Source organism: Bos indicus x Bos taurus, chromosome 7 (genome assembly GCF_003369695.1).
Source record: "Bos indicus x Bos taurus breed Angus x Brahman F1 hybrid chromosome 7, Bos_hybrid_MaternalHap_v2.0, whole genome shotgun sequence".
NCBI lineage: Eukaryota > Metazoa > Chordata > Mammalia > Artiodactyla > Bovidae > Bos > Bos indicus x Bos taurus.
Genome location: NC_040082.1, coordinates 95988656 through 96010017, shown reverse-complemented (window position 1 = coordinate 96010017; position 21362 = coordinate 95988656). Strand labels below are relative to the sequence as shown.

The 21362-nt window shown below is 51.9% G+C and overlaps 1 protein-coding gene across 2 annotated transcripts in view; it reads right to left on the bottom strand.

Annotated features, from left to right (window-relative positions):
* Positions 1-2427: 2427 nt before the first annotated feature.
* The window catches only part of COL5A3 (collagen type V alpha 3 chain), a 44676-nt gene continuing 25741 nt past the window's right edge, over positions 2428-21362 (bottom strand). For both annotated transcript variants that reach the window (XM_027547797.1, XM_027547798.1), the window contains exons 33-67: positions 20835-20879; positions 20599-20652; positions 20430-20474; positions 19981-20034; positions 19836-19889; positions 19536-19589; positions 19294-19401; positions 19047-19136; positions 18641-18694; positions 17464-17571; positions 17262-17369; positions 17116-17169; positions 16416-16469; positions 15680-15787; positions 15550-15603; positions 15158-15211; positions 15004-15057; positions 14819-14872; positions 13919-14026; positions 13209-13262; positions 12980-13033; positions 12655-12708; positions 12397-12450; positions 11593-11700; positions 11363-11416; positions 10638-10691; positions 10334-10441; positions 10014-10067; positions 9894-9929; positions 9421-9474; positions 8678-8885; positions 8482-8594; positions 6037-6105; positions 3537-3776; positions 2428-3439 (exon numbers count right to left, since the gene is read on the bottom strand). In XM_027547797.1, coding sequence (XP_027403598.1) covers positions 3293-3439; positions 3537-3776; positions 6037-6105; positions 8482-8594; positions 8678-8885; positions 9421-9474; positions 9894-9929; positions 10014-10067; positions 10334-10441; positions 10638-10691; positions 11363-11416; positions 11593-11700; positions 12397-12450; positions 12655-12708; positions 12980-13033; positions 13209-13262; positions 13919-14026; positions 14819-14872; positions 15004-15057; positions 15158-15211; positions 15550-15603; positions 15680-15787; positions 16416-16469; positions 17116-17169; positions 17262-17369; positions 17464-17571; positions 18641-18694; positions 19047-19136; positions 19294-19401; positions 19536-19589; positions 19836-19889; positions 19981-20034; positions 20430-20474; positions 20599-20652; positions 20835-20879 — 2775 coding nt within the window. In that variant the 3' untranslated portion in view covers positions 2428-3292. The remainder of the gene's footprint in view (positions 3440-3536; positions 3777-6036; positions 6106-8481; positions 8595-8677; positions 8886-9420; positions 9475-9893; positions 9930-10013; positions 10068-10333; positions 10442-10637; positions 10692-11362; positions 11417-11592; positions 11701-12396; positions 12451-12654; positions 12709-12979; positions 13034-13208; positions 13263-13918; positions 14027-14818; positions 14873-15003; positions 15058-15157; positions 15212-15549; positions 15604-15679; positions 15788-16415; positions 16470-17115; positions 17170-17261; positions 17370-17463; positions 17572-18640; positions 18695-19046; positions 19137-19293; positions 19402-19535; positions 19590-19835; positions 19890-19980; positions 20035-20429; positions 20475-20598; positions 20653-20834; positions 20880-21362) is intronic.

Below are 21362 nucleotides of genomic sequence, written 5' to 3'. Positions count from 1 at the left end.
ACATGCCACAGAGATAAACAAATGAATGAATAATAATGGTGACCATTGAATGGATGACCTCTGGGCATCTTCTTCATAGAATTTCAACTCTTAGTAACATTTATTGAATGAATAAATGAATCCAGGTGGCCTTAGAGAGCCTGCTGACAGAAATAGTAGAGTGAGCCCTGGTTTGAGCTTCCCACGTGGCTCAGTGGTAAATAACCCACCTGCCAACACAGGAGATGCAGAAGACTCATGTTTGATCCCTGGGTCAGGAAGATCCCCCAGAGAAGGAAATGGCAACCTACTCCAGAATTCTTGCCTGGGAAATTCCATGGACAGAGCAGGCTGGGGGGCTACAGTCCATGACGGGCAAAGAGTCAGACATGACTGAGCATGCATGCATGCAAGCCCTAGTTTGGAAGAGGCAACTTACTCCAACCTGTTACTTCTGCCCACCCAATCCCACCTGATCCAACTTAATCACACCAGCCCTCCATCACTCCTAACTCAATAATGTCTATCAGCTGATGAATAGATAAACAAAATGCAGTAAATTATTATTCAACAATAAAAAGGAATGAAGTTCTGATACATGCTGCAACTTGAACTGTGAAATCATGCTAAATGAAAGAAGCCAGACACAAAGGACCACATGTTGTATGATTCCATTTATGGGAAATGTCAAGAATGGGCAAATCCACAGGGACAGGAAGATTAGTGCTTTTCTGCCACTCAGAGGTTTGGAGGAGATGATGAGTGTTAATGGATATGGGATTTCTCTCTGAGGTGATGAAATGTTTCAAAATTGATTGTGGTGACGGTTGCACAAGTCTGTGAATACCCTAAAAACCATTTAATTATGTACTTTAAGTGGGTGGATTAGATGGTACGTGAATTACATCTCAATTCGAGCCTGTGGCTTGTGGGATCTTAGTTCCGCCACCAGGGATTGAACCTCGGCCACAGCAGTGAAAACACCAAGTCCGAACCACTTGATCGCCAGGGAATTCCCAATCAATCTGTCTTTTAAAACCCTCAACCCGGGGACTTCTCTGGTGGCGCAGTGGATAAAAATCTGCCTGCTAATGCAGGGGACACAGATGCAGTCCCTGGTCTGGGAAGATTCCACATGCCGCAGAGCCACGAGCCCACGGACCACAGCTGCTGAGCCCGTTCTCTAAGGCCTGTGAGGCCCAAATACTGAGCCCACGTGCTGCAAATACAAAAGCCTAAATGCCCTAGGGCCCGACAGCCAGGACTAATGAGTCCCTGTGCCACAACTACTGAAGACTGTGTGCCCCAGAGCCTTTGCTCCACAAGAGAAGCCACTGCAAGGAGGGGCCTGCACGCTGCAACTGGAGTAGCCCCTGCTCTCCGAAACGACAGAAAACCTGCGTGCAGCAACAAACACCCAGTACAGCCAAAAATAGATAAAGCAGTGTGTACATGTCAAAACCAAAGTGAAAATCCTCAACCCAACATCTAATCCCCAACACAAGTCATCCCACATCCAACTCATCTTAACTGATCCCATTTTGACTCACCAAATAGGTAATCCTCCACCTCAAATTCATAATAACCCCTACTCACCTCTACTCAACTCAATCTCCTTCTTAAGTCAACCCTAATTCAACTCAATCCAGTATCCAATTTCAAACCCTTAACCCTCTCATCATTTCAACCTCCAACTCAACAGATCCCCAGACCGACTCAACTCACTCCAAACTACCCTCCAACCTGATTCATCTTTAACCCACCTCCCCAATGGCTCAGGGGATAAAGAATCTACCTGCAATGCAGGAGACACAGGAGGTGCGGGTTCAGTCTGGGTTGGGAAGATCCCCTGGAGGACGAAATGGCAATCCACTCCAATATTCTTGCCTGGAGAATTCCATAGACAGAGGAGCCTGATGGGCTACCGTCCATGAGGTCACAAAGAATCAGACACAATTCAGCATGCATGTGAATCACTAAAGCTACCTCTACCAAAAGGCACAATTAATTAAGACAAGTGATGGCAAGATGCCTTGGGTGAGACAAGAGCCAGACCCTAAGAGAACATCAATTGACAGACACAGACAAGGAACTTCCCTGGTGGTCCAGCGGTTAAGAATCTGCCTTGCAATACAGGGAACATGGGTTCTGTCTCTGGTCTGGGAAAATTCCATATGACTCAGGCCAACTAAGCCTGTGCACCACAACCACTGAGCCCACGCTCTCACACTCTAGAGCCCAGAAGCCGAAACTACTGAACCCGTGTGCGCTAAAGTCCATGCTCTGAAATAAGAGAAGCCACTGCGATGAGAAGCTCGGGACCACGGCTAGAGAGTAGCCCCTGCTCACTACAACTAGAGTAAGGCTGTGCACAGCAATGAAGACCCAGGGCAGCCAAAACTACAAATAAGCAAATAAAAAAGTAAAAAGAAAGAAAGACAGACAGGACACAGTTCACTGATTTATTCTCAGACTTGAGATGCCAATTATGCCCTATGGCCTGGGGCAGGTGGTGGTATGGGGGAGTTAGGGTGGGGGGATGGGGGTTTCTCTCATCATATCCCAGCCTTCCCTAAGGAGGAAGCAGATTAAATATACAACAGAGGGGATTCTCCCTTTTAATATAGACCCAGGTATAAATAGGGCAGCACCATTAGAATCCTAGTTTCCCCCCAACCCCACCAGTTTGGTCCCCACGCCACCTGGCATGGCAAGGTGTATTTGGGGAGGCATGGAGGGAGACAGTATTCAGAGCTGGGCTGAGGCAGCAGAAAGAGTACGCAGCTCAGTCCAGGGAAGTCCCACTTCCCTCTGTAGTCTGACATCAGTCCCTTCACTGCGAACCCACCTGAAAAGAAGAAATGAGCAAAGGGATCCCAGTCTGGGTTCAGGAGACATCCAGTGCTTAACTATGGGGAAGGTAGCACCAAAGGGTGTTGAGAGCACTGACTGAGGGGGTGGGAGGCAGGTGTGGGTGGGGGCATTCATCAGCTCTGAGTCAGAAGTTCATTGCTGGGGTGGGGGAGCTCAGGGGAGGGAGATGAGTGATGGGTGGGCACCGAGGGGAGAAAGAGCCAGACTACAGTTATGCCAGCCGGGGTGCAGTGCAGAGAAACGGGACCCATGGACCAGGGTAGTCCAGCCCCCAGACCCCCTGGAACGGAGAAGGAATATTGTTTGACCATGATGAGCAGACCGTTTCCTGGCTCCACGCAGTCACAGGAGACGATAAATATGACGGCTTCAAAGCCTCAGCACCAAATATGGCCCGTCTTGGGGGCTCCCTCATTGTCCCTCCCAGCCCCGGAAGCTCTCAGCTGCTAAAGCAGACAGGGCCCAGTTCAAACCCAAACTTCTGGTTCGTCTGGCCAAAGTCAGCAGCTGCCACGTCCAACAGGGGCAGAAATCCCACTCGGGAGGAGCTGAACTCAAAGAGGGTCTTCGACTGTCCCTTCCGGAGCTGACACAGGAAGACACGGATGGTGGGTAAGTCAGGGGGAGGGGAGTAATCACAGGCTCCCCTCCCCAATCTGGCCAGTCCCTGCCCTCTTCCTTACCCTGCAGCCATCGTAGGGGACTGTGATGGTGGCGGCTGCCATCTGGTTGAAGGATACCTCCTCCCCATTGGCCCCGAGGAAACGGGCAGAGCGGCTGTGGTCACCTGCAGCTTCGTCCAGCCAGGCGGCCGAGTTCTGGCAGGTGAATGTGAAGCTCTGGCGGGCCGTGGCACTCAGCAACTTCAGGAAGGTCAGCTGTACCACGCTCACTGCGGCCCCATCGGCATCCACGTAGGAGAACTGGAGGTGGGACAAAGAGGAGCTGAGGATGTGTCCTTGCCTCGACTCTTTCCGAGGTACCCACCTCCCAGGATCTCTATCCACTGCCGACCTGCCCCTGCTGCCATGACTTCCTCTTTGGAGGCCCCACCAGCCATCTGATCATCCCTGGTTCTCCTGCAAGCCCCTAGGCCTGTGTGGCCATTGAGCACTTGAATGGTGGCTGGTGAGATTGAGAAACTTTTCACAATTTCAGTTAAATTTTAAATTTTTTTTTGGCACTCATTTCTTAAGAAATTGAAGTATAGTTGATTTACAATGCTGTGTTAGTTTCAGGCTTATAGCAAAGTGATTTAGTTATATGTATATAGATATACACACAGATATTACATATATATATTCTTTTTCATATTCTTTTCGATTACAGTTTACTACAAGATACTGAATATATAGTTCCCTGTGCTATACAGTAGGTCCTCGTTTATTTTATACATAGTAGTGTATAGTGTGTATATGTTAATTCCAAACTTCTAATAGATCCCTTTCTCCCTTTCCTTTCTGGTAACCATAAGTTGGTTTTCTATGTCTGTGAGTCTATTTCTGTTTTGTAAATAAGTTCTTTTGTGTCATATTTTAGCTTCCACATGTAAGTAATATCATCCGATATTTGCCTTTTCTGACTTACTACACATAGTATGATAACCTCTATGGGTCCATCTATTTAAATTATTTAATTAAAAAATGTCTAACTTTATTTAATTTATAATGAACAACTGAGCCTCAATCCATTTATCAGAAAACTGAGGTTTGGAACAACTTGAAGATGCAAATCTGCTTTTTCAACTGCAGGTTTTATGCAGTCTAAGTCTTTCCAAGGAAATTTAGTATCAAAATTATGATGTGCTATAAATATAAAATATGCACCAGACTCTGAAGAACTCACAGGGAAAAAGTTGAAAATGCTTCAGTAATCTTTATATTGATACGACAATATTTTGGATATATTGGGCTACATAAAATATATTATTAAGTTATCACTGGCTTGAGATAACTAGCCCGGTAACACATCTTTTTTGGCTTCCTTCTCTTCCCTGTATCATTTCACATTTCCTGATTGATGTTTTCTGGACTCACATCACAGATAAACCCCTTGCAATTGAGTCTCAGGTCTGTTTTAGGGGAGCCCAAACCCATACACCACTTGACATTATATGGTAGCTTTGTTTCCTTGGTTATTCTCTGTCTGCTTCCTTGGTCCCATTCCCAATAGAATATTAACTTCAGGAAGTCAGGAACTGTGTTTTCTTTGCTGCTATGTTCCCAGTGCTTAGCATACATAAATATGTTACATAAACAAATCCCAAATGGACCCAAGATCTCCCACCACTGCATAAACCTGATCCTCTTCCCACTTATATATCTCAGAATCTCACTAGACTGTTCTTCAAACCAGGAACCTGGGCATCATCTCTCTTTCTTTTCCTCCCCTCCATCTCATCAATTACTCATCTCATCAATTACTATTGATAGGTCCTATTGACTTGCCATCTCATCAATTAACTAGGTCCTATGGACTTGCCCTCTTAGATAACATTATAAGCCATTCCTTCCTCTTCATCCCCCATTCCCCTAGCTCCAGCCTCTTCCCTTCCTTGCCTTTCTAAACCAACACATCAGTCTCCTCCTGGGTCTCCCAGCCTCCAGTTTCCCCACAACCACCACCAGCAGCCCAGAGGCATTTTCCTATCATAGAGATTGAATCTCAGTCCCTCTCACTTAAACACATTCCATGGCTCCCTACTGCCCATAGGTCTTTCTGAGGAGGTGGTCTTAGCTCTCACCTACCTGCCCAACCTCTTCTCTACCACATTCCCCCTCACTCTCTCTACAACAGAGCAAGTCGCTTTTTCTTCTTTTAATTTACCAGGCTTTCTCTTGACTCTGGGACTTTGTGTATGCTGTTCCATCTCTTCGGAACACCGTTCCGTGTCCTCCCAAACTTGCAAACCAGTTAATTCCTTAGACCTCAGCTGAGCTGTGACTTCCCTCAGGAAGCCTTCAGGTCCTTCCAGCACTGCCTGTAGATCACCACCATGTCCTGTGTTTCCCCCCACATCACACATCTGATGCTGCCCCCTCCCCCCTCCCCCCTCCCCCGCAAGCCTATGATCAGCATAAAGGCAGAGGTGAGGCTATCCTGTTCATCTCGCCTCCTCCAATTCCCATGCTGGTTTACACCAATTTTTATACCATCCCCACCCTGGCTTTGCAGGTAACTCACCTTTTTCCCTCGACGGAATGTGCTATACCAGCCACCTGGCTTTTCTTTGGACCAAGAGGCCAGTTTCACCTGGGGGACAGAGGGAAGGGTGTAACAGGTGCCCTGGGGTGGGGGGGCTGGCAACGTGTCAATTTTGCATTTACCACCCCACACTGAAAGCTACGGACTGTAGGGGACTTCCCCGGTGGCCCAGAGGCTAAGGCGCCGTACTCCCAATGCAGGAGGCTCGGGTTCAATCCCTGGTCAGAGAACTAGATCTCACATGCTGCAACTAAGATCCAGTGCAGCTAAATGAATAAAAAGAAATCTGCTGACTATAAATATCAGGAACTCTTAGGTTATTCTCTGGCTGTGGGACTGGGCTTGGCTGGTACCCAGGGTAGATCCAAGAGGCTGGGGGTTTCTGACTTCTGAGGGTGCCTCCACTGATGATTGACAAGAGCTGGTGGATAAATGCTCCGGCTCCTACCTCTCCCCTGAGGTGAGGTAACTCCCAGGAGTCTGCCCTACACTGTCTCCCTGAAGGCCCTGTGGATCGGAGCCTTGGGTGTCCAATGGTGATGTTTTAACAACACACCCCTTGGGAGTTCCCTAGTGGTCTAGTGGTTAAGAATCCACCTGCCAATGCAGGGGATACGGGTTCAGTCCCTGGTCTGGGAAGATGCCACATGCCGCAGAGCAACAAAGCCTGTGCGCCAAACTAATGGGCCTGTGGGCCACAACTACTGAGTCTGTGCGCCTAGAGCCCATGCTCCTCAAAAAAGAGAAGCCACTGCAACGGGAAGCCTGTGCACCACAGCAAAGAGTAGCTCCTGCTCACTACAACTACAGAAAGCCCACACACAGCAACGAAGACCCAGTGCAGCCAAAAAATAAATTAAAAGAAGAACATCACTGTGCACTTTTGCAGGCCCTGTGCTCACTAAGTGGTTTACCGGCAGTAGAGACATTAACAAAAAGTGTTAGTCAAGTGATTCAGTCGTGTCCGACTCTTTGCAACTCCATGGACAGTAGCCCGCCAGGCTCCTGACTGTCCATGGAATTCTCCAGGCAAGAATACTGGAGTGGGTAGCCATCTCCTTCTGCAGGGATCTTCCCAAACCAGGGATCAAACCTGGGTCTCCTGTATTGCAGGCAGATTCTTTACCATCTGAGCCACCCCAGCACTGCACACAGTCAGTGTATCAGTGTCATCTGATATGTGTACTGGTAACATGACTGCACAACTACCCTATCAGGTAGATACTTTCTTGAGCCCCCACTTTACAGATGAAAAAACTGAGATAACAGATCTGGATTCCAACCGAAGCAGTCCAGGGTCCAGAGGCTCACTGCTCACCCACTGCTCTCTACAGCTAAGCCTGGTTCTTAGTGTCAGAGACTGTTAGACTCCCTGATGGAGAACCCCAGGATTTCTGGGGGACCAGGTGGAGGGCAGTTAACCCATGGGACCTATAAGAGAGCAGGTTAGGAGGCAGTGTAGATGGGTGGTTAAGGGCTGAGACAAGGGCCAGGTGGTCATGGGTAATCTTGTCCTTCTCCATGCCTCAGTTTCCCTATCTGGGGGATGATAACAGAATTGTTATTTTTTTAATTGAAACAGAGCTGATTTCCAATGTTGTGTTAGTTGAGGTGTACAGCAAAGTGATTCAATTATACATATATATCTTTTTTTTTCTTTCAGATTCTTTGCCCTGATGTTGGTGTTGTTTAGTCTCTCAGTTGTGTCCAACTCTTTTGCAGCCCTATGGACTGCAGCCCACCAGGCTTCTCTGTTCGTGGGACTTCCCAGGCAAGAATACCAGAGTGGGTTGTCATTTCTTTCTCTAGGGGATCTTCCTGACCCAAGGATCTGACTCAGATCTCCTGCTTAGCAGGTGGATTCTTTGCCACTGAACCACCAGGGAAACCCTTTCTCCCCTTATAAATTATTACAAGATATTGAGTATAGTTCCATGAGCTTTACAATAGGTTCTTGTTGGTTATCTATTTTAGGGATAATAATAAAATGACCGCATCGGTGGCTGGGACTCAGTAAGTTAATGCAGCTGAGTTCTTAGGGCTGGCACATATATCCTATTGTTTCAAGGTTCACCACTATTATTGATTTCCTTACTATTTTTTCTTATCTGTCTTTCCCCACAGAAAATAAGCTCCATAAAACAAAATGAAGCAAAGAAGGGTTTGGTTTTTTTAGTTTGTTTGGTTTGTTTGTTTTAGATTATCTGCTGTAGCCGCAGCATTTCAAGGACTTTGGCATACAGAAGGTGCTCAATAGACGACAGAAGGTGCTCAATAGACGTCGGTTGAAGGAAAAATAAAATCCCAATCAACTCCTGGTGGGGCGGGGAGGGGGGAGGGTTGGGGAGCGGTGAGGTATGAATGAGATATTTTCGAAGTCCCTCCTTCCACCAACCCCTCCCAGCCCCCTACTCAGGTACTCACGGTCTCAAACTTCTTGTCTGGGTAGAGGCAGGTTTCTCCTCCTGCCGTGAAGTTACAGAAAACCCTGAGGGCATCCCGCGCGCAGCCTTGATTGGGATCAATCCAGTATTCCCCTGCCGCAGAGCCAGTGGGAGAAGATAAACCGGGGGCTGGATCCCACGTCTCCCCGCCCTCCGGGGGAGGGACGAGACCTCACCATCTGGCAGATGCGGATGGCTGCGGTGCAACTCTTTGCACACGAGGCCCGGGCGCTCAGCCGTGCCGGGAGGGCGCCGCAGCTGCTCTAACTCGAAGCTCAGCGACGCCATCGAGGCCAGCACCTCCTCCAGGCCGCCCTCCGGGGTTCCCAAGCCTAGCAGGGAACGTCGGCGCCGGCGCAGCCCGTGCAGCTCCGCAGAGGGACCCTGGGCAGAGGTGGGGATGGAGGAGAGGAGGACGGCAAGAGGAAGAGACAAGGAGAGAGACAGGCAGAAATGAGAGATGTGGGAGGCAGAAAGACACAGGGGTGTGGAGAGTAAGGAGAGATACAGACAGGAACCGGGGACATGGACAATCAGAGACGGAGGGAGACACAGGAAGGAGAGGGACAGAAAGGCTCAGAGATGGGAAGTGGAGAGAGGAAAAAAAAGAGCCAGAACCACAGTCAGGCAAAGGAGAGAGACAGAGAGAGACCCAGAAGACAAAAATAAAGATAAAATAGTGAAACAAAGTTTTGAGGTAGAGACAGAGAAAGGCCAGAGAGATGGACAGACAAAATCCAATCAGAGCCCCCATGGAGGTCCCCCCAAGCCCCTCTACACACAGCCCAGATCCTCCTTCAGCTTTTGAGCCACCTCCCTTCCCACCTGCAATCCCCGAACACGTGGTGTGTGCTCCGCCCACTTCTAGTCACTGAGGGACCAGGGGAGACACTCGTACAGAGCCCCATGGGGAACTTACCGGGGGACCAGGAGGACCTGGGGAGCCAGCGTCTCCACGAGGACCTTGGGATCCCTATAGGGAGAAGTCACTTGGGTGTGAACTCTGTCTATGGAGACCCCTGCCTGCCAACACACACACACACACACACACAACTGGAGGAAGGACATGCAATTTTCAGCCCCAAGCATAAAATGCAAATTTTCTTTCCATATTTGAACATCTCTGAAATCAGCATCTTAACATCTATGACAAGTCATCATTAACTTGGCAGAACTGTCTTCTTCTGTAGCAGTTCATAAAACAATGGTGCATCTTACAACAGATGAAATCTTAGATTTTATAAAATACAATGGTAAGTGTTGAAGACATAATCAAATGCCTGACTGACTGAATAAATAAACGAATGAACCCAAAGGCATTGAGGGTTCTGGTACAGGGAAGGGGGCTGGGGGGTTGGGAGGTGAGAGCCCAAGGGAGCAGTGACTACTTACCGGGGACCCCTTTGAGCCTTTCTGTCCTGGAGGACCCTGTGGGGTAGAGACAGGGGGGCTTGGACTCCTGGCTGGCCCAACAGGGTGACTCCCCCACCCCTACAAACCCCTCATACTCACCACCACGCCTTGGGGCCCAGGGTGGCCCAGAGAGCCAATGGGGCCAGGAGAACCCTGGGGAAAGGGCATCAGAATCATCACTGATGGGGTTCATCCTTATGGTCCAGACACATCCCCCAGACAAGTCTCCTCAAAAGAAGACCCTCAACCCCAGTCACAACCTTCAAGTCCCCCAGATAGAGCCCCCCATTTCCTTCAGACACAATCCCTATTGTTCAAGACCCAGGCTTCCTAATCCCCCACACCCAAACAAGCCCCACTTCTGCTTTCCCATCCCCCTCGAACACAATCTTCCCTCTTGGGGCATGACGAACACTCACCGGTTCTCCCTGGAGGCCAGGGGAGCCTTGCACTCCTGGCAACCCCTGATCCCCTTTCTCACCAACCTCCCCAGGGGGGCCGACAAGACCAATTAATCCAATGTGGCCCTGGAGGATATGAGAGACACATGTCGGGGAAGAATGGGGGCAGGGAATTGACAGACTGTTCCCTTCCAGCCTTGGGGTAGTGAGTTTGGGAGCAGAGGAGACCCCAATCTCCTAGCCTTCTGGCTACGGAGAGAAGTAAAGGTGGAGGAGAGGGAGGTAGCTGGGGAAGAAGAAGAATAAAAAGAGGCATCCTTACCTTTTCTCCCTTGGGGCCAGCATCTCCCTTCAGCCCTGGTAGGCCAGAGGGCCCCTGGAAGGAGAGTTAGGATCAGTTGAAAGAGAAAGTGTTAGTCACTCAGTGGTGTCTGACTCTTTGCAACCCTATGAACTGTAGCCCACCAGGCTCCTCTGTCCATGGGATTCTCTAAGCAAGAATACTGGAATGGATTGCCATGCCCTCCTCCAGGAGATCTTCCCAACCCAGGGACTGGACCCAGGTCTCCTGCATTGCAGGCAGATTCTTCACTGTTTCAGCTACCCGGGAAGCCCTAGGGTCAGTTGGTAAGTCTCAAACAGAAAGCCTCATGTGAGTGACTGGAGGATGGTCAAATGGGAAATGACCTAGATTTCGAATCGAATTACCAGGGAAGTGGTCATGGGGGTGGTCAGGAGAGAAGAGAGCTGATGAGAGATGAAGGGAGGGGTTTTTGGAGGATGGTCGAGATAAATGATCTGTAGTCAACATCGGTGTGGGTAGTCAGTGAAGACTGTTAAGATAGATGGTCAGTTTGGTCAGTGTAGACCGCCAAGATGAGTGATCTGAAGAGATGGTTAGTATAGATGGTCAGGGTGGACCATCAGAAGGATAGTCAGTGAGGGGTCAGTCTGCACTATGAGAACCCAAGGTCACTAGATGGTCACTGGATAGATGTCCAGTGTGAGTCTCAGTGCAGGGACCTCAGGGATGAAGAAGTCTCTTACCAGGGGACCAGGAGGGCCTAACAGTCCAGGAGGTCCCAGGAGGCCTGGTTCGCCCTAGGGCAAAATAGAACATGAGGGGCTGCACCCTGCCAGAACTCATGTGTGGCGCCCCCCTCCCACCCCAACCAGGGTCAGCTCCTCCCAACTGTGATGACAAATTACAAGAAGCGAGCAGACAGGGAGGGCCTGATCCCACCCCCCAACCCCATCCCTATTCTCAGTCCACTCACCACAGGTCCAGGGATCCCACGAAGACCCTCAGGTCCAACACGTCCAGGGGGCCCTTGAGCCCCTACTGGGCCTGTCCTCCCTGGGGGTCCATCAGGACCTGGTTCCCCCTGAAAAGGAGCAAGGTGGAAGGGAGGAGGCAGAGAGAATCAGGGGGAGCCTGCCTCCTGACCCTCCAGCCAGGAACCATCAGGGAGCAGGGAGAAATTGGGGCAACTGTGGTGGTCACAGGTCCCTCCCCATTCTGCTGGCCCAACTATTGACCAATGGGTCAGGACAAGGACCGCTCCCTGGGACTTCCCTGGTGGTCCAGTGGTTAAGAATCCACCTGCCAATGCAGGGGCTGCTGCTGCTGCTAAGTCGCTTCAGTCATGTCCGACTCTGTGCGACCCCATAGACAGAGCCCACCAGGCTCCTCTGTCCCTGGGATTCTCCAGGCAAGAACATAGGAGGGGTTGCCACCTCCTTCTCCAATGCGTGAAAGTGAAAAGTGAAATTGAAGTCACTCAGTCGTGTCTGACTCTTAGCGACCCCATGGACTGCAGCCTACCAGGCTCCTCCGTCCATGGGATTTTCCAGGCAAGAGTGCTGGAGAGAGTTGCCATTGCCTTCTCCACCAATGCAGGGGACACGGGTTTGATCCTTGCTCTGGGGAGATCCCACATGCTGCAGGGCAGCTAAGCCCGAGCACCACAGCTAGAGAGTAGCCCCCACTTGCTGCAATTTAGAGAAAGCCCACACACAGCAATGAAGACCCAACGCAGCCAAAAATAAAAGGACCCCTCTCTTGGCCAGGGGGAACTCACCTTGGCACCTTTCTCTCCTTCTCTACCTTCTTGACCCATGCGACCAGAAGGACCCTGAGGGGTGAGTAGAAAGTGTGAGTAGAGGGCTGTGAGCTGAGTAGAGGGCTGTGAGCTGAGTAGGGGTTTGTGATGGTGAGTGGAGGGCTTGTAGGGATGAGTGGGGGCCTCTGGGTATGAGGGGGGCTTGTGGAGGTAAGGGGGAGCCTATGAGAGTGAGTGGAACCAAGTTAGAGCTGGGGGTGGTGTGTCATCACTCACCCTTTTACCAGGAGGCCCAGGGGCGCCAGGCTCCCCAGAAGCGCCAGGTGGACCCTATAGAGATTGTAACCAGCACGGGAGTCAAGGATGACAGTTTCAGGATGCCTTTGATGGGAAGACAGCCTTCCCCAAACATCACCCCAGCACCAGCCAGCCCTCCCTCCCCCTGCCTCCTCCTTCAAGCTGCTCACATTCATGGTACAAAGCAGATGCATCCCTGGGGGCCCTGGGGACCTCATTAACCCATTCTCCTGGCCCTCAATTCACCCACTCACCTGCCCCAACACCCCTCTTTAGGCACCACCTCCTCTGTTCCCCTACTCACCGGTCCCCCCACATCTCCAGGGTTTCCCTTCTCCCCTGGGGGGCCATCTTGACCCTGTGGTAGGGGAAATGAAGTTGGGAGGGGTCGTGAGGACACAGCAGAATGTTGGGGTGATGCTTGGAGGCAAGTGGAGGTTTTTTGCTTCATCGACCTTGCTCAGGTTTGTGATGAGATTGGGGACAGAATAGGGAATATGCTGGGCTTTTGAGGAAGAGGGGGTCACACTCACCGAAACTCCAGGGTCTCCGGGGGGGCCTAGGTCTCCTGGGAGGCCTGTGGGGCCCTGGAACACATAATGATGAAAAATCATATCTCTGAATGATGGAGCATTCATCCATCCATTCATTTATTCATTCATTCAGCTGTCCTCAGACACAGTTCTGGTTGCTGGGGATACATTGGTGAAGAAAACACAAAACCCCAGCCCTGCTAGAAGGAACATTCTGGTGTTTAATGGGAGCTAAAAATGTTCCATGAATCATTTCACTGCATCCTCCCAGCTAGGGACTCACAGATAAAAATCAGAGAGGGGACCTGGTAAGGGGTGGGGTGCTGAAATTCAAATCAAGGTCCCTCAGACTCTGAAGCTCCTCACCGCCCTCCCTCCCCACCCAGAGGACCATCACCATGGCAGGAGGGGCTCAACCTCTGCCTTGATGGCAAATCCCAATCAGCCAACCCTGATCCCTCATCAGTTTCAACTTTGACCTTTCCAGCACTATTAGAATGACTCTATGTGGAAGCAAGTTTCCCCTGCTGCCATGACCGATTACCACTGTATGTTTACACTGATTCATTCTTTCATTCAATCATTTGGCCACGTTCTGGGTTGCTTGTGGAATCAGCACACAGGACCCCTGGCTGGAAGTTGAGGAGCAGGTTCGAGTTGACACATGTGCCCCTCCCTGGGTCGTGGCCTCCATGTGCCCCAGGACTCACCACATTCCCCTTTGCTCCATCCTCTCCAGGGGGTCCTTTCTTGCCTGGGGGTCCAGCAGCCCCAGATGGGCCTGTATCCCCCTTTTCACCAACTTCTCCCCTGGGGCCCTTGGCAGAAACAGAGGTCAGAGGTCAGAGTAGCCTGGACTCTCCAGGGGTCAAGGTTAGCATACCTGAACTCAGGAATCTGCGTGGCTTGGGACTTTCCTGGGGTTAGGGGTCAAAGTAGCCTAGACTGCCCAAGGGTCAGAGGAATCTAGGATTTACTGGAATCAGGGGTCACAGTGATCCAGTTGACCAGAGGTCATGGGCAAGTTTGGGCTAGCCCATGTGCCACTCTGGGGTGAATCAGAAAAGGGATCCCAGGACCTCCCTAGTGGTCCAGTAGTTAAGAATCTGCCTTGCAATGCAGAGAACACAAGTTCAATCCCTGGTCGGGGAACTAAGATCCCACACGCTGTGGAGCAACTAAGCCCACATGCCACAACTATTGAACTCTCGCGACACAAGTAGAGAGTCTGTGCACCCCAAGGAAAGATCCCACATGGCCCAGCGAAGCTCCCATGTGTCCCAACTAACACTGGACACAGCCAAACAAGTGAATGAATCAATATTTTGGGGATCCCCTCTGGGCAGCTCATCCTCAAGCCAAGGCTTGTGCTTTAGATCTGAGCCCCACCTGCCCCCTCAGCCACGCACCCTTGTGCAGCACACAACCTAGAGAGCTTGATGTAGCCACCCTGATACCTTTCAGGTCTCTGTCATCAAAATAACTGGGGATGCCCGTTGGTCTGGGTCCATGAGTGACCTAGGGCTGCCCAGAGGTCATGGGGGCCCAAGATGCCCAAGGGTCAGGGATTCCCTGAGATGGGTGCAGGGGCCCAGAACAAAGTCACTCACCGGGGTGCCTGGGGTCCCGGGGGGTCCTGGGTCTCCAGGCTCTCCTGGCTCACCCTGCGGGAGGCAAAGTGAAAGTGAGGAGGGGTCCCCTCCTGGCAGCCAGAACTGCCACCACCACTCCCCCAAACCAGGCAGGACTGATTGAGCCTCCTGGACCCTGGGCAGCCCCTTGTTCTCTCTCTCACCTTCTCACCCACAGCGCCAGGCTGACCAACTCCCCCAGGCAACCCTGGAGGACCCTGGAGAGACAACGAAGGGTATAGGTGGGATGGAGGGATTCCAACAGCCCCTTCTTGGGAAAGTGATGTCCTGAGGCCCTCCCCCTCCCCCAGTTCTTACCTCTGATCCGCTGGGGCCCTGGGGGCCCCGAGGGCCTGGAGCTCCGTGGGGACCCTATGGGACAGTCAGAATAGCATCCAGTGACCTCATGGCCCCTCAAAAAGCTCCAAGCAAGAGGAGAAGGGAGCGACAGAGGATGAGATGGTTGGATGGCATCACTGACTCAATGGACATGAGTTTGAGCAAACTCGGGGAGACAGGGAAGGACAGGGAAGCCTGGCGTTCTGCAGTCCATGGAGTCACAACGAGTCCAACACAACTGAGTGACTGAACAACAAACCACAAGCACCACCCTTGATACTGGTGACCCACATGTGCCCCATGACCCCCCAAATTGATCTGATGGCCAACCCTGCCCTACCACCCCTCCCATTTCCCCCCATAGTTCATACCATGGACCCTACATCTCCAACTTCTCCCTTTTCTCCAGCAGGGCCTGGCATTCCCTGTGGAGCAAAGAAGCAAAATTGGGGCACAAAGTGGGGAGGATCAGAGGCCATAGCCTCAAACTCAGACACCCACCTGTAGGCCAGGAGGACCAATCATGCCAGGGAAGCCTCTCACTCCATCATCTCCTTTCTGCCCAAAGAGGCCTGGGGGTCCCCGGCGTCCCTGAGCCCCGTCTGCTCCCTAGAAGGCACACAGGGCAGGACACAGTTAGGGTCTGTGTCAAGGGTTGGAGTTAGGTTCAAGGTCAAAGTCAGGATGGAAGTTCAAGGTTGGAATGAAGTTTGGGGAGGGTCAGGGTTGGGTCTAAAGGTGCAGGTTAAGGGTCAGGGTTTAGGAATGAAATCCAGGACTGAGCAAAGTTTCGAGATGAGCCTTGGTCATCTCAAGTGAGTCAGGGTCAAGCTGAGGTCAATTAAGGTCCAAGTGGGGTTGAGAGGTAGGGTTGAGCTTGACCTCAGGTCAGAGGTAAATTCAGAATTGGAGCTCAGGTTTGGGGTCAGTATTGGAGGGTGGGTCTGGACTGGGGTCAAGGGTAGGACTGGGTCAGGTTCAGCTAATGTTGGATGTGAAGATAAGGTCTGAGTTGGGATTGAGGTTAAGGTCACAATTAAAATTAGGGTATTAAAATTAGGGCTGTGATAGAGTTTGAGGGTTAAGGTCAAGACTGAGTCAGATTCTGGGGTGAGTTTGAATTGAGCATTGACACGAAAGGGTAGGGGTTAGGGTTGAACTGGGGCCTGAGTCACAGTGGAGAACACTGTCCCTTCCCATAAGGGATCCAGAGGACCACGAAGCTGGGAGTACTCACCGGGGAGCCGGGGTGTCCCACCAGACCCCGTATCCCTGTTGGTCCAGGCGGGCCCTGGAGGCGGGAACAGAGTCAAGAAACCCTCAGGTTTAAGATTAAGGTCGCAGGTGGGGAACTTCCCTGGTCGTCCAGTGACTAAGACTCTGCACTCCCAAGGGGGTCAGGATTCGACCCCTGGTCAGGGAACTGGATCCCACAGGCCACAACGAAGATCAAAGATCCCAGAAGCAGCAACTAAGACCCAGTGTAGCCAAATAAATAAATATTTTTTAAAAAAACTGGAAAAAGATGAAGGGGGAACACTAGCAACATCAATCACTGCACCCCTGTCCACTCCCCACCCCACTAGAAAATTGCATTTCTCTCCCCACAACCCTGTCTTCCTAGCCACCAACTCCTGGGACCAGACACAGCATCTCTCATAAGCTTGGCCCGTCAGAACGTTGGCCCCAGAGTCCCATCAGTTTCCCAGGACTGAGCTGGCTTCCGGGTGATGGGTGCTGAGACTGAATTCCTGGAGGGAAGTTGGGAACGCAGTTGGCCCCTTTATTCTGGGTAGCTTAAGTGACTTCTGTTACTTGAGTGTCAAGATGGGGCTCAAGAAGGCAGGAAACCCCGTGACCCGCCCCCCTGCCATCCTCTCAATACCCCTTTTACCCCTCTCCAAAGACCAGCTCCCTCTCTGGGGTCCCCCACTCACCGCGTCTCCCTTGTCACCTTTGCTGCCTTTGTGACCGGGGGCACCCACTTCTCCCTGCAAAGCAAGCAGACAGGATGAGGGACGACCCAGCCTCCCTCTTCCCCTGTCCTCCTCCAGCCCCTCCCTCTGCCTCAGCTCTCTCTCACCTTGTCCCCTTCCTCGCCAGAAGGCCCCGCAGCTCCAGGGGGCCCAGGAAGCCCCAGGGGCCCGGGGATCCCATCTTTACCAGTTGGGCCAGGGGCGCCACGTTCACCCTGTTAGGGGGAGTAGAAAGAGTCAGGGCAGAAATGCAGTCCTGGTATGTGGAGGGCTGGTTCTTGGGGATGAATGGAGGGGGCAGGAACTTACCGGGGAACCCTTCTCGCCTGTGGGGCCCACGGGGCCTTGGCCTCCGCTTTGACCAGGAAGCCCAATGCTCCCTGCTGGGCCTACAGGACCACGCTCCCCAGGGGATCCCTGAAAACAGGGGTGGAGGGTCAGGAATGATAGCAGTAACAGTAGATGTCATTTATTGGAGGGTTTGTAAGCAGCCTGAGTTAGGTGGTTACCACCAATCCAGGCCGTTCCCCACACAGCAGCCAGAGGGCGCTATCAACATCCAAGTCAGAGCACGTGACTCCTCTCCTCGCAGCCCTCCAAGGCTCCCACCTCATTTGGAGAAAAAAAGCTCTCCGGGCATCTCATGAGGCCCTAGGCGACCTGCCCCCATCTCCTCCCTGCCCTCACCTCTTCCGACTCACTTCCCTCCAGCAACACGGCCCCCCTCACTGCTTCCTCCAGCCTCAGGACTTTGCACATGCTCTTCCACCCTTCTCCTAGCCAACCACATGGCTCTTTCCTCAGGTCTCAGCTCAAATGTCATCTTCTCAGGAGACTTTCCCTAGTCAGCTTTTTTATTTATTTTTTGGTGCCTCAGGGTGGCATATGGGATCTTAGTTCCCCCACAAGGGATTGAACCAGCACCCCCTGCATTGGAGGCACGGAGCCTTAACCGCTGCACCTCCAGGAAAGTCCCGTGGCCAGACTATTTAAGGGCTCTCCCCTGCTCCCCACTAGTTTGCATTATTTGGCTTTGTGGCATTCACCGCCGCTGATCCATTATCTTCTTGACTAGATAGTAGTAAGCTCCAGAAGAAAGGAGGTTTTTAAAGGGGCTCATGTCCAACTTCCCTGAGGTCCAGTGGTTAAGACTTTGCCCTTCCAATTGAGAGGGCACAGGTTTGATTCCTGGTCAGGGAACTAGGGCCCACATTTAAACGGTGAGATCTGGTATGCAAGTAAGTATGTGTCAGACAGATCATCTCATTGAGGTTTACAACCTAGAGATGGGACTATTTTACAGACAAACCAACTGAGGCTGATGGAATGAGAGACTGCCTGGCCAGTGAGTGGCAGAGAGGAGTGTGACTCAAGCCTGTTTGGCTCCCAAAATAGCAGAACATGATCATGACCATACCCAGCTTCCCAGATATCTCGAGACCCCTCCACCCTGCCCACCCGCCATAGCAGATGGATTTACACTTACGTTGGCACCAACAGGACCTGGGGGGCCCTTGTCACCCTTTAAACCAGTCGGTCCCTGAGGAGGAGATGATTCATAGTCAAGAGACCCCCAAAGGTAATTCACTGGTAGTCCAGTAGTCAGGACTCTGTGCTCTCATTTCTGAGAGTTTGGGCTCGACCCCTGGTCAGGAAACTAAGATCCACAAGTCCCCACGACTTGCTTCCCTAGAAAGAGAGACCCCCCTAAAGTGCTCCCAGGTCCTGTGTTTACTCTGGGGGGCTCAGAGTTCCCACCCCCTTCCTGGCACTGAGGTTCAGGGATCCATCCCTCCTCCTCCATGGTCAGGAGGCTATGGCCATGTCCCTCCTAAGCCCCCCTTTCTTTCTCCACTTCACAGCCCAGCCAGGCACATGCAAACCATACTTACTGGGTCCCCGGGGGCTCCATGAGGACCAGGGAAACCTCTGGGTCCAGGTGGCCCTTCCTTCCCAAGGGGTCCCAGTGGTCCCACATCCCCCTGCAGGAGTCCAGGGGAGGGAAGTCAGACTGTGGAGCAGGGGCGTCTCCCCTCAATCTGTGAGTCTGGGTCCCCTCCCCCACAGGGTTGATGCTAAGGCCATTCCAGGATCTTTGGGGTCACTCAACCGAGATGTCCCGTGGGGTGGTGGTCTCACCTTGGCCCCCTCTCTGCCTTCCAGGCCCGGAAGACCTTGTTCACCAGGAGGTCCAGGGGGCCCTGGGGGCCCCCTCTCACCCAGAGGCCCTGCTTCTCCTGTCTTTCCCTGGAAAGGAAGAAGGCTCATCTTGAATGGAGGTGGCCTGGGGTAGTGGTTCTATCTGGGATCACCATCTCCCCTCCCCCCAAATATCCCCAAACTGGTGCAAAACTGGGGAGACCTGTGGGGACCACTCTGACCTGAGGACCCACGACACCAGCTGGTCCAGGTGGGCCTGTCTGACCTTGGAAACCCTGAGGAGAAACATTGAAAGAAGGTGTCATGGGACTTCCCTGGTGCTCCAGTGGTTAAGACTGAGCATCCGCTGCAAGGGGTGCAGGCTCCATTCCTGGTAAGGGAACTAAGATCCCACATGCCACAAGATGTGGCCAAAAAAAAAAATTTTTTTTTAATAAAATATAAATGAAAAAAAATATCATGGAGTGGAAGAAATGAAGAGCTCAATGGGGTCAGGGGTCAGAGGTCAAAGGGTTGCTCACCAATTCTCCTCTCTGTCCAGGGTGTCCAGGTACCCCATCTTTTCCCTGGGGACCCTGACAGACAAAGCATGAGAGAGCTGAAGCACAATAAGGAGTTTCCCCACTGCCTGGTTCCCCCTCCCCCCAGCAGGATATGCTGACTTACAGGGGGACCCTTTGGTCCAGAGAACCCAGGAGGACCTTGCAGACCTGGGAGGCCCTGAAACGGAAGCAGAATCATTAGAGCATCCTTTCTGCTTTCCTCCCCCTCCCTCTGAGTCCCACCTAATGACAACAAGCATTCTGGGTGCTTCCTGCAGGCCAGGCATGGGGTCAAGCATTCTACCTGCAGGAAGTCATTTCATTTGCCACAGCAGCCCTTTGGGAGGGGGACTGTGGTTATTCTCATTTGGTAGAGGAAGAAACCGAGGCAGAGAGGTTAGGTGACTCAACCAAGGTCACAGAGCAGATGAGCAGCAAAGTTAAGACTTGAACTCACAGCTCTCGGATATCAGAGGCTCTTTCTGCATTCTGCATTATAATGTCTCCCTACCTTCTGGGCTTGTCTCCCCGCCAGAATCACACAGACACACACAAACTCACTCACTCACTTACCTTTTCTCCAGGGAACCCAGGGGCTCCGTCCTGGCCCACATCACCCTAGGATAGAATGAATTAGACTCAGGCTGCAGAACAAACTCAACAGGGATGTGTTGGGAGGGACTTGGTGGGCCTGAACCAGAAGGCTTGCATGGGGGTACCTGGCCACCCACCCTCTCCATACCTTGGGGCCCGGCTGCCCTGTGGCACCTGGTTGCCCTCTCTCTCCACGGGCACCCTGAAGTGAAAAGAAGCAAAGATTAGGCAGGGGTGGGGGGGCGGGAGCCAGGAAGTGAGGCCGAGTCCTTAGGGTCCCTTCCCTCTGTGACCACCCAAGGACCACCGACATCCCCCAAACTCTCTTCCCACCCACCTCTCCCCTCGTAGCCCATCTTTCTGGCCCTGTCCCCATTTTCTTACTGGTGGTCCCCGCTCTCCTTCCAGGCCTGGCTGCCCAGCCTTCCCCTGGAACATAAATTGGGGCGAGGGGGAAGGAGAAGGTGGTGATGGTGCAAAGACAGGACAGAAACACACAAATACACCCAGTCAGAGACCTGGAAGATGTCTGTCTCACATTCATTCGCAAGCCTTTCACTCACTCAAATACATAAAGACAACTTACACACCCAACTATGAAAAGATGACAGACACCCAGTTATATTAGGATTGTACCTAGAGGGTCCACCCCTAGAAGCATGTTCACTCACACAGACACCTGTTTAATTATCACAGCTGCATGGTATGCATACAGGATTGTGTGCCACCATGGCATGCAAGGGGTGACCACAGCTTCGAGATGACACATGGAGCTTGTCGGGTAATATGTTCTTTGCCCATGTGTCTACCCAATGTAGTAAACACATATGTACATGGGCTCATGTGAGGACACGGTCTTGATAAACACAGTGGTGTACATGATGAGTGCATATACACAATATCCATTTACAT